Source organism: Aotus nancymaae, unplaced genomic scaffold, assembly GCF_030222135.1.
Source record: "Aotus nancymaae isolate 86718 unplaced genomic scaffold, 86718_ANA_hifiasm-v0.15.2.pri h1tg000010l, whole genome shotgun sequence".
NCBI lineage: Eukaryota > Metazoa > Chordata > Mammalia > Primates > Aotidae > Aotus > Aotus nancymaae.
The window spans coordinates 49,912,364-49,923,637 of record NW_026988421.1 but is presented as its reverse complement, the minus strand read 5'-3'; the positions used below and the strand labels follow the sequence as shown (position 1 = coordinate 49,923,637).

Below are 11,274 nucleotides of genomic sequence, written 5' to 3'. Positions count from 1 at the left end.
CAAAACTCTAGCAAGTGCTTCCATTATAAATTTGAAAAGCAAATGCTCAGTTAAAATTTACTTTTGAAAAGGAAACTTGCAATCTCAAAATTTTAGGAAAACAGTACTTTCCTTTGTATTAAGTAATAAAAAAGATCATTTCTGGCAAATTAATATAATAGTGCTGTATATTACTGGACCTCTTTCAACATTGACATTAATTTTGCCAATTAAAAAACTCCAGATGAAGTAGAGAGAAATTAATCATATAGTACATTAAACTGAACTAAAAGTTTATACTTACTTTCTAAAAAATTAACGAAGTGAGGAAAATATCAATGTAATGTATAATATAAATGTGACTTCCTCTTTAGAGATTTAAGACATTGCAGCCAGTTACCTTAGGGAAATGGGTGATAGAATTTTAAAAGCTGGAGAATAAATTGACAGCCTTGTAATTTTCTGAGAGTACTACTCAAATGGTAGCAATTATTTAAAAAGATTATTGTGAACTGTGTGAAACCTGGAGGGCACTTAATGTTATCTAAAAACGTACTGTTCGTACTAGGTAAGGATGTTCTTTTTGTCCAGCTTCAGCAGTCATGATACATCTGCATTACCCCATCCCTTTTGGTTGTCACAGTTCTAGAAAGACACAAGGTGAGGAGCCTTTGGGGATTAGCCCATAAGTTTTCATATACTTTGGAAGATAGAAGGAAGATTCCCCAAAACTGATCAAGGAGCATCTCATTTCTCAGGGTTGACAAGATTTTAGGTGGATTAGTAAACTATGTAATTTTGTACAAAGTCTTTATTTACTTGGTATATATAAAAATGTAAATGGAGACCATAGTTATTTTGATCTGAGTCTACTACACATCAAGTCGTCACAGTAATATAACATTTTCAGATTCAAAATTGCAGTCTTTCACTTTCAATTTTATTTATTCTCAAGAATAAATCTTTTTTAATGTTTACCCTACAACTTTGACAGTGAATTTTATTTTTATTTATTTATTTATTTTTTTAAAGGTTAAGGAATTTTCTTTATTTTTTACAAATTAAGACTATGTAGATTTCATATATTTCTGAATCAAAAACACCTTTGTCTTCACAGTATGAGTTAGAATGCAGCCTGAGCTGAAAATTAAGGAACTAGAAAAGAAAGTGGTAATTAGAGATAACTGTATTTTAAAAATCTGTTAGGCATTTTCTTTAAAAGTAGTTTTTTTTTGTTTTTTTTTTTAATATCTTGTCATTCTTGGCACTGTTTCTCAAGAACTCCATTATTCCAAGCAATAAAAGCACAGAAGGTAGAGTTTGGCTTCAAGAGATGTAACTCAAATTCTTGGGCCTGGCAGAGAATCACCAAATTCATGGAGAGTTGCTAACAGGGGTTTAATAGGAAGAAAGTCCCTTTATTAAGTTATCAAGCCAGAGGCTGGAGGCAGCAGCTAAATCAGAACAGCACCCTCAGTGAAAGTGAGCCATTCCAGGTGGCATGCCACTCCAGGAATAAACACAACTTGCAAACAAATGGTTTCATAGGATAGCACAGTGACATGGTGCACCGTGAACCCACAGCCACTGTGTCAAACTGTACACTGGTTGTGAATAAGGAGAGCCAAACATTATGTCCTACTGGTAATGAGCTTTCAAAGGCTTGATCCTCACACTGTAGCCCTGTAGAGCAGCTCAGAGAAACAATCACACCCCACACTGGCCCCTCTGTGGGCAGCTGTCTGTGGCAGCCCACAGGGAAGGAGCTGGAGATCACCATTAGAACTGTCCACCCACACTTGGAAGCCAAAAGCTGCAAGGATAGGGGCTCTCACTGGTTTGGTCACCTAACTCCTACCTAAAAGGCCACAAATTTCTGGAAAATAGGTAACAGACCAAAAACTAAAGTGCATCAGTAAAGTGAACATTTATCTACTGCCCTGGATCTCTGACTTGACACCACCAATTGATACCTAGTTCAGGATAGACTAAAATGCACTGAAGGACTATTAGGATTGCTGCCTCCTACGTTATCACAGCCCCGTTCCATTGATCTGAACGAGGAACCGCTTGGTTAGCAAAAATTTTGCTCCCTGCTGTCCCAAACAGGTCCTTATCTAGGTTTGCTCCCTGCTGCCCCAAACAGGTCTGGCAGGATTGGTTACAATGAGCTCCAGAGGCTCAACCATTCCCTTTCCCTATCCTTGCTCTCTTGGGACACTTAATCACAGCTACCTAGTAGAGAACATTCAGTAAGGAGATAACCAACTAAAAAAACAAAAACAGGGCAAGTTTAGGGGAATCCTACGATGCTGTACCTTGAGACATATAATCAGCCTTTTCAAAAATGCCTGACAAGAATTAGTCTTCCCTTTGTGCTGGTCTTCCCACCCATGGATGGAAGCAGGCTGACTCGCTGAGGGTCAGGCAAGGGGTGGGAGAGGAAACACACACAAATCCACATTACTTTTGTGAAGGCAAAGCAGAAAGGTATGTTTGCTAGACCAGTGTGGGCAGCTCAGAGGAAGCAAAGCATCCACCAGAAGAGGCTCTCCATTTTCTTTATAGGGCCTGACAGATCAGATATAACAAGGCTGAGTTAACAATGGGACCAGTGAACTTCTTTCCAATGGAAAACTCATGGCCCAGTCCCATAGGAATTGTGTGCATACCAAACAATGATGAGGAAGGAAGAGCCGGGTGGCTGTACCAAACAGTTCAGGTCCACTGGTGGGAAAGTGGACTCCTGAAGTTAGCGCCCTCTGCTGGTCCCAACTCCTCACCACGGCAAGTTGGCTGCCTGAGCAGAGGAAGAGGTTATGAATGGGGTTAACAAAAAAGGGAGCGAAGAGAACCCCAGGAAGACGAAGCCAAACTCCAAACTATATTCTGCTAATTAGTTTTTTGATCAAAGAATTCAAAATAGAGGAAACCACAAAGTACAAAAGCTTTTCTGATGCTTTTCATTATCACAGAACACACCACCTGTAATGTGTGCAAAAAGGAAATGAGGGGTGGAAGGAGAGTAAGTCAAATTCGGAAAAGGCTGGATGGTCACTTCATTTCTTCTCTTTCTTCTTATCCTTTTCATTCATGGCCAGGATCATCATGAATTTTCTGAAGAGAGTAATGAAATCTAAGAAGAGATCAATGCAGTGCCAGATATAATCTTGATCTCCATTTTCAGCCTTTTCAATAATGAGTTGAATGTCAAAAAGGACAAAGCCACACATGACCACCAGTCCCACATACAGGTTTGCCTGGAAAAGCCAAATGGATCCAAAGAAAACATTCCCCAGGGAAGACAAAAGCAATAGGCTCAGGGCTAACATCAAGATACCTCCCAGAAAGAGGTAGCTACGACGCCTGGCATAGAGTGCACTCAGGGTAAAGCAGGTGAAGATCATTGCTGTGCCCTTGAAAGTGGTGGGAAGGATGCTGGGGTTGATGGCAATGCAAAACTCCAGGGCAGAGCCCAGGCCAACTCCTGTAAGGAAAGCAAATCCAGCAAGAAGTCCCAGTCTTTTCTGCTCAGTTTCATGGCTATGAGGTGTTGCCATCAGCCAAATCATCAATATCAGGGAGCCCAAAGCAGACAGCAGGCCAGCCTGAATGAAATGAGTGATCACATGGACATAGGCCCCCGCAGCCGCCACAAACAGACAAAGGGCAAAACTTGCGTAGACCTTCTTTAGGTGCTGCTGCGTTGAGGGGGTTATATGAGAAAATTTTAAAAGCACATCAAAGTTGATCTTTTGATCAAGTATGTTCATGGTTCCAAAGTCTGTGCAACACAGCCTCCACTCTTCCCACCCAGCCTCTCCAAGGCCGACCAGCGCTTCTAACACTGGATGTGCTCTGACTCGACAGTGAATTTTAGACCAAAGACATAGTGTTTTCTTTGTGACTTGGTAGAATGTCAAACTGCTATTTGCCAAACCTTCACCATATGTTGCGCATGATAAATACAAGAATATTGAAAGCTAACGACTGTTTCTTTTCTTTTTTTTTTTTAAATTGTACTTTAGGTTTTGGGGTACATGTGCAGATTACGCAGGATTGTTGCATAGGTATATACATGGCAATGTGGTTTGCTGCCTCCATCCTCCCCTCAACTATATCTGGCATTTCTCCCCATGTTATCCCTCTCCAACCTCCCCAACCCCTGCTGTTCCTCCCCTGGCCCCGCCAACAGACCCCAGTGTGTGACGCTCCCCTCCCTGTGTTCATCTGTTCTTATTGTTCAACACCCGCCTATGAGTGAGAAAATGTGTTTGATTTTCTGTTCTTGCATTAGTTTGCTGAGAATGTTGGTTTCCAGATTCATCCACATCCCTACAAAAGACACGAACTCATCATTTTTATGGCTGCATAATATTCCATGGTGTATATGTGCCACATTTTCCTTGTCCAGTCTGTCATCAATGGGCATTTGGGTTGGTTCCAGGTCTTTGCTATTGTAAACAGTGCCACAAAGAACATACGTGTGCATGTGTGTTTATAATAGAATGATTTATAATCCTTTGGGTATATATCCAGTAATGGGATTGCTGGGTCAAATGGAATTTCTATTTCTAGGTCCTTGAGAAATTGCCACACTGTCTTCCACAATGTTTAACTAATTTACACTACCACCAACAGTGTAAAAGTGTTCCTATTTCTCCACATCCTCTCCAGTATCTGTTATCTCCAGATTTTTTAATGATCGCCATTCTAACTGGCGTGAGATGGTATCTCAATGTAGTTTTGATTTGCATTTCTCTAATGACCACTGATGATGAAAATTTTTTCATATGTTTGTTGACCTCATGTATGTCTTCTTTTGAAAGGTGTCTGTTCATATCCTTCGCCCACTTTGAATGGGTTTTTTGTCTTGTAAATCTGTTTTAGTTCTTTATAGATTCTGGATATTAGCTCTTTGTCAGATGGGTAGCTTGCAAAAATTTTTTCTCATTCTGTTGGTTGCCAGTTCACTCTAATGATTATTTCTTTTGCTATGCAGAAGCTCTGAAGTTTAATTAGATCCCATTTGTCTATTTTGGCTTTTGTTGCCAAGGTGTTTGTCATGAAGTCCTTGCCTATGCCTATGTCCTGAATGGTTTTGCTGAGGTTTTCTTCTAGGATTTTTATGGTGTTAGGTCTTATGTTTAAGTCTTTAATCCATCTGGAGTTAATTTTAGTGTAAGGTGTCAGGAAGGGGTCCAGTTTCTGTTTTCTGCACATGGCTAGCAGGTTTTGCCAACACCATTTATTAAACAGGGAATCCTTTCCCCATTGCTTGTTTTTGTCAGGTTTGTCAAAGATCACATGGTTGTATATGTTACTTCCAAGGCCTCTGTTCTGTTTAATTGGTCCATATCTCTGTTTTGGTAGCAGTACCAAGCTGTTTTGATTACTGTAGCCTTGTAGTAGAGTTTGAAGTAAGGTAGCGTGATGCCTCCAGCTTTGTTCTTTTTGCTTACAATTGTCTTGGCTCTGTGGGCTCTCTTTTGGTTGCATACAGAGTTTAAGGTGTTTTTTTCCAGTTCTGTGAAGAGGGTCATAGGTAGCTTGATGGGGATAGCATTGAATCTTTAAATTACTTTGGGCAGTATGGCCATTTTTATGATATTGATACTTCCTAACCATGAGCATGGAATGTTTTTCCATCTGTTTGTATAGTCTCCTATTTCCTTGAGCAGTGGTTCATAATTCTCCTTGAAGAGGTCCTTTACATCCTTTGTTAGTTGTATTCCTAGGTATTTTATTCTCTTTGTAGCAATTGTGAATGGCAGTATGCTCTTGATTTGGTTTTCTTTTAGTCTGTTATTGGTGTGTGGGAATGCTTGTGGTTTCTGCACATTGATATTGTATGCTGAGACTTTGCTGATGTTGCTTATCAGTTTCACAAGATTTTGGGCTGAGATGATGGGGTCTTCTAAATATACAATCATGTCATCTGCAAATAGAGACAATTTGACTTCCTCATTTCCTAATTGAATACCCTTTATTTCTTTTTCTTGCCTGATTGCTCTGGCTAGAACTTCCAATACTATATTAATAGGAGTGGTGAGAGAGGGCATCCTTGTCTAGTGCCAGATTTCAAAGTGAATGCTTCCAGTTTTTGCCCATTCAGTATGATATTGGCTGTGAGTTTGTTGTAAATAGCTTTTATTATTTTGAGGTATGTTCCATCTATACCTGGTTTATTAAGAGTTTTTAGCATAAAGAGCTGTTGAATTTTTTCGAAGGCCTTCTCTGCATCTATTGAGATGATCATGTGGTTTTTCTCTTTGGTTCTGTTTATATGGTGTATTACGTTTGGAGACTTGTGTATGTTGAACCAGCCTAGTGTCTCCGGGATGAAGCCTACTTGATCATGATGGATAAGCTTTTTGATGTGCTGTTGCCATTGGTTTGCCAGTATTTTATTGAAGATTTTTGCTTCTATGTTCATCATGAATATTGGCCTGAAGTTTTCTTTTCTTGTTGAGTCTCTGCCAGGATGATAGTATCAGGATGATGTTTGTCTCATAAAATGATTTGTGGAGTATTCCCTCTTTTTGGATTGTTTGGAGTATTTTCAGAAGGAGTGGTACCAGCTTCTCTTTGTATGTCTGGTAGAATTCGGCTGTGAACCCATCTGGTCCTGGCCTTTTTTGGTTGGTAGGTTGTTAATTGCTGCCTCTACTTCAAACCTTGTTATTGGTCTATTCAGGGTTTCAACTTCTTCCTGGTTTAGGCTTGGGAGGGTGTAAGTGTCCAGGAATTTATCCATTTCTGCCAGTTTTACTGGTTTATGTGCATAGATTTGTTTGTAGTAATATCTGATGGTGATTTGTATTTCTGCGGAATCATTGCTGATATCCCCTTTATCATTTTTTATTGCATCTATTTGATTCTTCTCTCTTTTCTTTTTTATTAATCTGGCTAGGAGCCTGTCTATTTTATTGATCTTTTCAGAAAACCAGCTCCTGAATTTATTGATTTTTTGAAGTGTTTTTTGTGTCTCTATCTCCTTCAGTTCTGCTTTTATCTTAGTTATTTCTTGTCTTCTGCCAGCTTTTGAATTTTTTTGATCTTCCTCCTCTAGCTCTTTCAATTTTGACAATAGGGTGTCGATTTTAGATCTTTCCTTGCTTCTCATGTGGGCATTTATTGCTATAAATTTTCCTCTAGACACTGCTTTAAATGTGTCCCAGAGATTCTGATACGTTGTGTCTTCGCTCTCATTGGTTTTGAAGAACATCTTTATTTCTGTCTTCATTTCATTGTTTATCCAGTCAGCATTCAAGAGCCAGTTGTTCAGTTTCCATGAAATTGTGTGGTTCTGAGTTAGTTTCTTAATCCTGAGTTCTAATTTTATTTCACTGTGGTCTGAGAGACTGTTTGTTATGATTTCCATTCTTTTGCATTTGCTGAGGAGTGATTTACTTCCATTTATGTGGTCAATTTTAGACTAGATGTGATGTGGTGCTGAGGAAAATGTATATTCTGTGGATTTGGGGTGGAGAGTTTTGTAAATATCTATTAGGTCTGCTTGGTCTAGATCTGAGTTCAAGTCCTGGATATCCTTATTAATTTTCTGTCTCATTGATCTGTCTAATATTGGCAGTGGAATGTTAAAGGAATGTTAAAGTCTCCCACTATTATTGTGTGGGAGTCTGTCTTTTTGTACGTCATTAAGAATTTGCTTTCTGTATCTGTGTGCTCCTGTATTGGGTCTGCATATATTTAGGATAGAAGCTAACAACTCTTACTCTGTTTTTCAGATGGAAAAAAAGAATACAGTACAACTAGGTAACTTGTCCAAGTTGGGAAATTAGACATTTTTATTTTGAATCTAGGTCTCTCTGACATTACATACCTACACAGGGTTTTTTAAAATTAGAGCCTTTAGGTTAGAGTACAGTTTAGAAGACTCCTTGACAATGAGAAGATTTACCCCTAAAAATATGACTTAGGTTTCATACACAAAGAAGTATCTTCAGAGATGAAATTTTAGCTTCCTTATATTTTCCCATACTAATTTGTTTCCTCTCATGATTTATCCTCAAGAAACTGGTGCAAGGTTCTTTGGCTTTATATGCTGGCTCATTATTCAACTAGGTGTTGTTTTCTCTAATCTAAATCAATTTAGTCTATTTATAATTTTTAAAAATGAAACAATTTTTCAAGAGTAGTTTTAGGTTTACAGCAAAATTAAGATGAAGCTATAGAGACTTCCCATATCTGTACCATCCACACACATGCATTGCCTCCCCTATTATTAACATTCTTACCAGAGTGGTGGATTTGTTACAGTTGATTAACCTACATTGACACATCACAATCACACAAAGTCCACAGTACACATTTTTGATTCACCTTTTGTATTTTACATTCCATGGGTTTCAACAAATGTATAATGATGTGTATTTAACATTCTGATATCATAAAATGTGACAGTTCACTATCCTAAAAATGCTTTGTGCTCTGCCTTTTTATGCTTCTCTGCTCTAATCCCTGGCAACCCCTGGAAACTTTTTATAGTTTTCATAGTTTTATTTTTTTCCAGAATATCATATAGTTGAAATTATACAGTATGTAGCCTTTTCAGATTAGCATTTTTCACCTTGATCTTCCTTCATGCCTTTTTATTGCTTGATAGTTCATTTATTTTTTAAAAAATTTATTTTAGATTCAGAGGGTACACATTCAGCTTTGTTAACAAAGGCATATTGTATGATACTCAGTGCTGGAGTATGATTGAACTCATCACATAGGTAGTGAACATATGATGCAATAGTGGGGTTTTAAACCCTTACCCTCCTTCACCCTTTCCCCTCTTGTATTCCAGGGTGTCTATTTTTCCCACTTTTATGTCCATGTATACCCAATACTTATTTTCCACTTATAAGTGAGAACATGTGGTATTTGGTTTTCTGTTCCTGTGTTTATTTTCTTAGGATTATGACCTCTAGCTGTATCCATGTTGCTGCAAAGGACATGATTTCATTTTTTTATAGCTGCATACTATTCCATGATATATATGTACCAAATTTTCTTTATCTCGTTCACTGTTGATGGGCACCTAGGTGGACTCCATGTCTTTGTTGTTGTGAATAATGCTGTGATAAACATATGAGTGCACATGACCTTTTGGTAGAATAATTTATTTTTCTTTGGGCAAATAGTAGTAAGATTGCTGGGTCGAATGGTAGTACAACTCTTAGTTCTCTAAGAAATCTCCAAACTGCTTTCTACAGTGGCTGAACTAATTTACATTCCCATGAACAGCATGCAAGCATTCCATTTTCTCTGCAGCTTCACCAACATCTGTTCTTTTTTGACTTTTTAATGATAGTCATTCTGATTGGTGTGAGATGGTATCTCCTTGTGGTTTTGATTTGCATTTATCTGATGATTAGTGATATGGAGCATTTTAAAATATTTTTATTGGCCACTTGTATGTCTTCTTTTGAGAAATGTCTTTTTATGTCTTTTGGCCACTTTTAAATGGGATTATTTGTTTTATGCTTGTTGAATTGCATTGGTTCCTTATAGATTCTATATATTAATTCTTTTTCAGATGTATAGTTTGAAAATATTTTCTCCCATTCTAGAGATTGTCTGTTTACTCTGTTGGTAGTTTCTTTTGCTGTGCAGAGTTCTTTAGTTTAATTAGGTCTCACATGCCATTTTTTATTTTTGTTGCAATTGGTTTTGAAGACTTGGTCACAATTTCTTTACCAAGTCCCGTGTCAAGAAGGGAATCTCCTAAGTTTTCTTTCAGGATTCTTATAGTTGGAAGTCTTACACTGAAGTCTCTAATTCGTCTTGCTAATGTTTGTATATGGTGAGAGGGAAGTTTCATTCTTTTGAATACAGTTAAAATCCTACTGATTTTTATATATTAATTTTGTGTCCTTAGGCTTTGCTGCAGTTATTTATCAGGACTAGAGGTGCTTTGGCAGAATCTTTTGGAATTTCTAGGTATAGAATTACATCATTTGTGAAGAGAAATATGACTTCTGTGAAGAAAGATGTCGCTTTTTCTTTTTCTTTTTGAATGCCTTTTATTTCTTCCTCTTGCCTGACTGCTCTGGCTAGGACTTTTAATACTATATTGAATAGGAGTGGACATCCTATTCTCTAGTGAAGCTGGACATCCTTGTCTTATTACTCTTCTTAGGGGAAATGCTTCTAGCTTTTGCCTGTTGTGTATGAAGTTGGCTGTGGGTTTGTTATAGATGCCTCTTATTATTTTGAGGTGTGTATTTTCGACATCTGTTTTGATATTTTCAACATCTTGTTTTGATATTTTCAAGTTATCTTTCTGTTATTTATTTCTAGTTAAATTCCACTGTGGTCTGACAGCAGACATTGTATGATTTGTATTCCTGTAAATTTGTTAAGGTATGGCCCAGATTGTGGTCTATCTTCGTGAATGTTTCCTCTATGTATGATTTTAATAAAGAATGTTAACTCTACATTGTGGGGAAATTCCTGGGTCTTCAATCATGGCAAATTAGAGAACAAAAATGTATACCCACAGCTTCTCTGAAATAATCTATTCAGGATCATCGAGGACACTAGCTTCTTGTGCCTGAGTGCAATCACCAGCCTAGTGTTTGTTATTATTGTTAAGAGTAATATATATTATTTTTCTGACATTGGTCCTTCAGACTGTTTTGAGGCATTAATGCCACTAATGATACTACTACTATGGCTGAAAAAAGGTAGAAGCAATCTGATTCTTATCTAAATGCACTAGATGAAGAACTCCACTTTATAGGGTTCTATTTGTTCTACTTCGATAGATTGGTATTCTTGGTTCATGCTAGTATCATAAGGGCTTCTGAGTGGTTCAAGGGCAGGCTTTGCTGCTGTAGTGGATGAGTTTGGTGCCCCCTGTTCTGTATTGACCCTAAGATCTGCAACAAGGTAAGGTCTAAGGCTTGTGAGTAAAGATGCATACAAATTTAGCATGGTCTCAAATTTTTGATAATTCTGAGCAGTCTGGTGATAAACTTAATTGTATAGGAAAAGCTATTTTGTATCTCTTAAAATTCTTCTCTACTTCTGCCTGCTCACAGGAGGCAGTTTGCTGAAGTTGAGAGAATGCAGCATCTGGAATGTACTGATTGGTCTTGGTTGTGACCTGGAAGTCCCATATGGTCTTGATCTAGTCACTCAACCACACCAAGATGATTTCCTCCATCAAAAATTTATCACAGTAATAATACATGCATTCATAAGGTTATTGTAAAATTCTAATAAAAAGAATCAGATAAAGCTCCTCTTTATATCGAAAGAGACTATCGAAAAGTTAGC

At 37.7% G+C, this 11,274-nt stretch overlaps 1 protein-coding gene across 1 annotated transcript; it reads right to left on the bottom strand.

The window, feature by feature from the left end:
* Positions 1 to 2,862: 2,862 nt before the first annotated feature.
* On the bottom strand, positions 2,863 to 3,839 carry LOC105712615 (bax inhibitor 1-like). The gene has a single exon (XM_064373676.1). It carries the CDS (start codon positions 3,750 to 3,752, stop codon positions 3,039 to 3,041), a length of 714 nt encoding a protein of 237 aa, XP_064229746.1. The 5' UTR covers positions 3,753 to 3,839; the 3' UTR covers positions 2,863 to 3,038.
* Positions 3,840 to 11,274: the final 7,435 nt, after the last annotated feature.

Bases quoted from the DNA above. Each gene is read 5' to 3' on its own strand.
- LOC105712615 (XM_064373676.1), bottom strand. From the start codon at position 3,752: ATGAACATACTTGATCAAAAGATCAACTTTGATGTGCTTTTAAAATTT.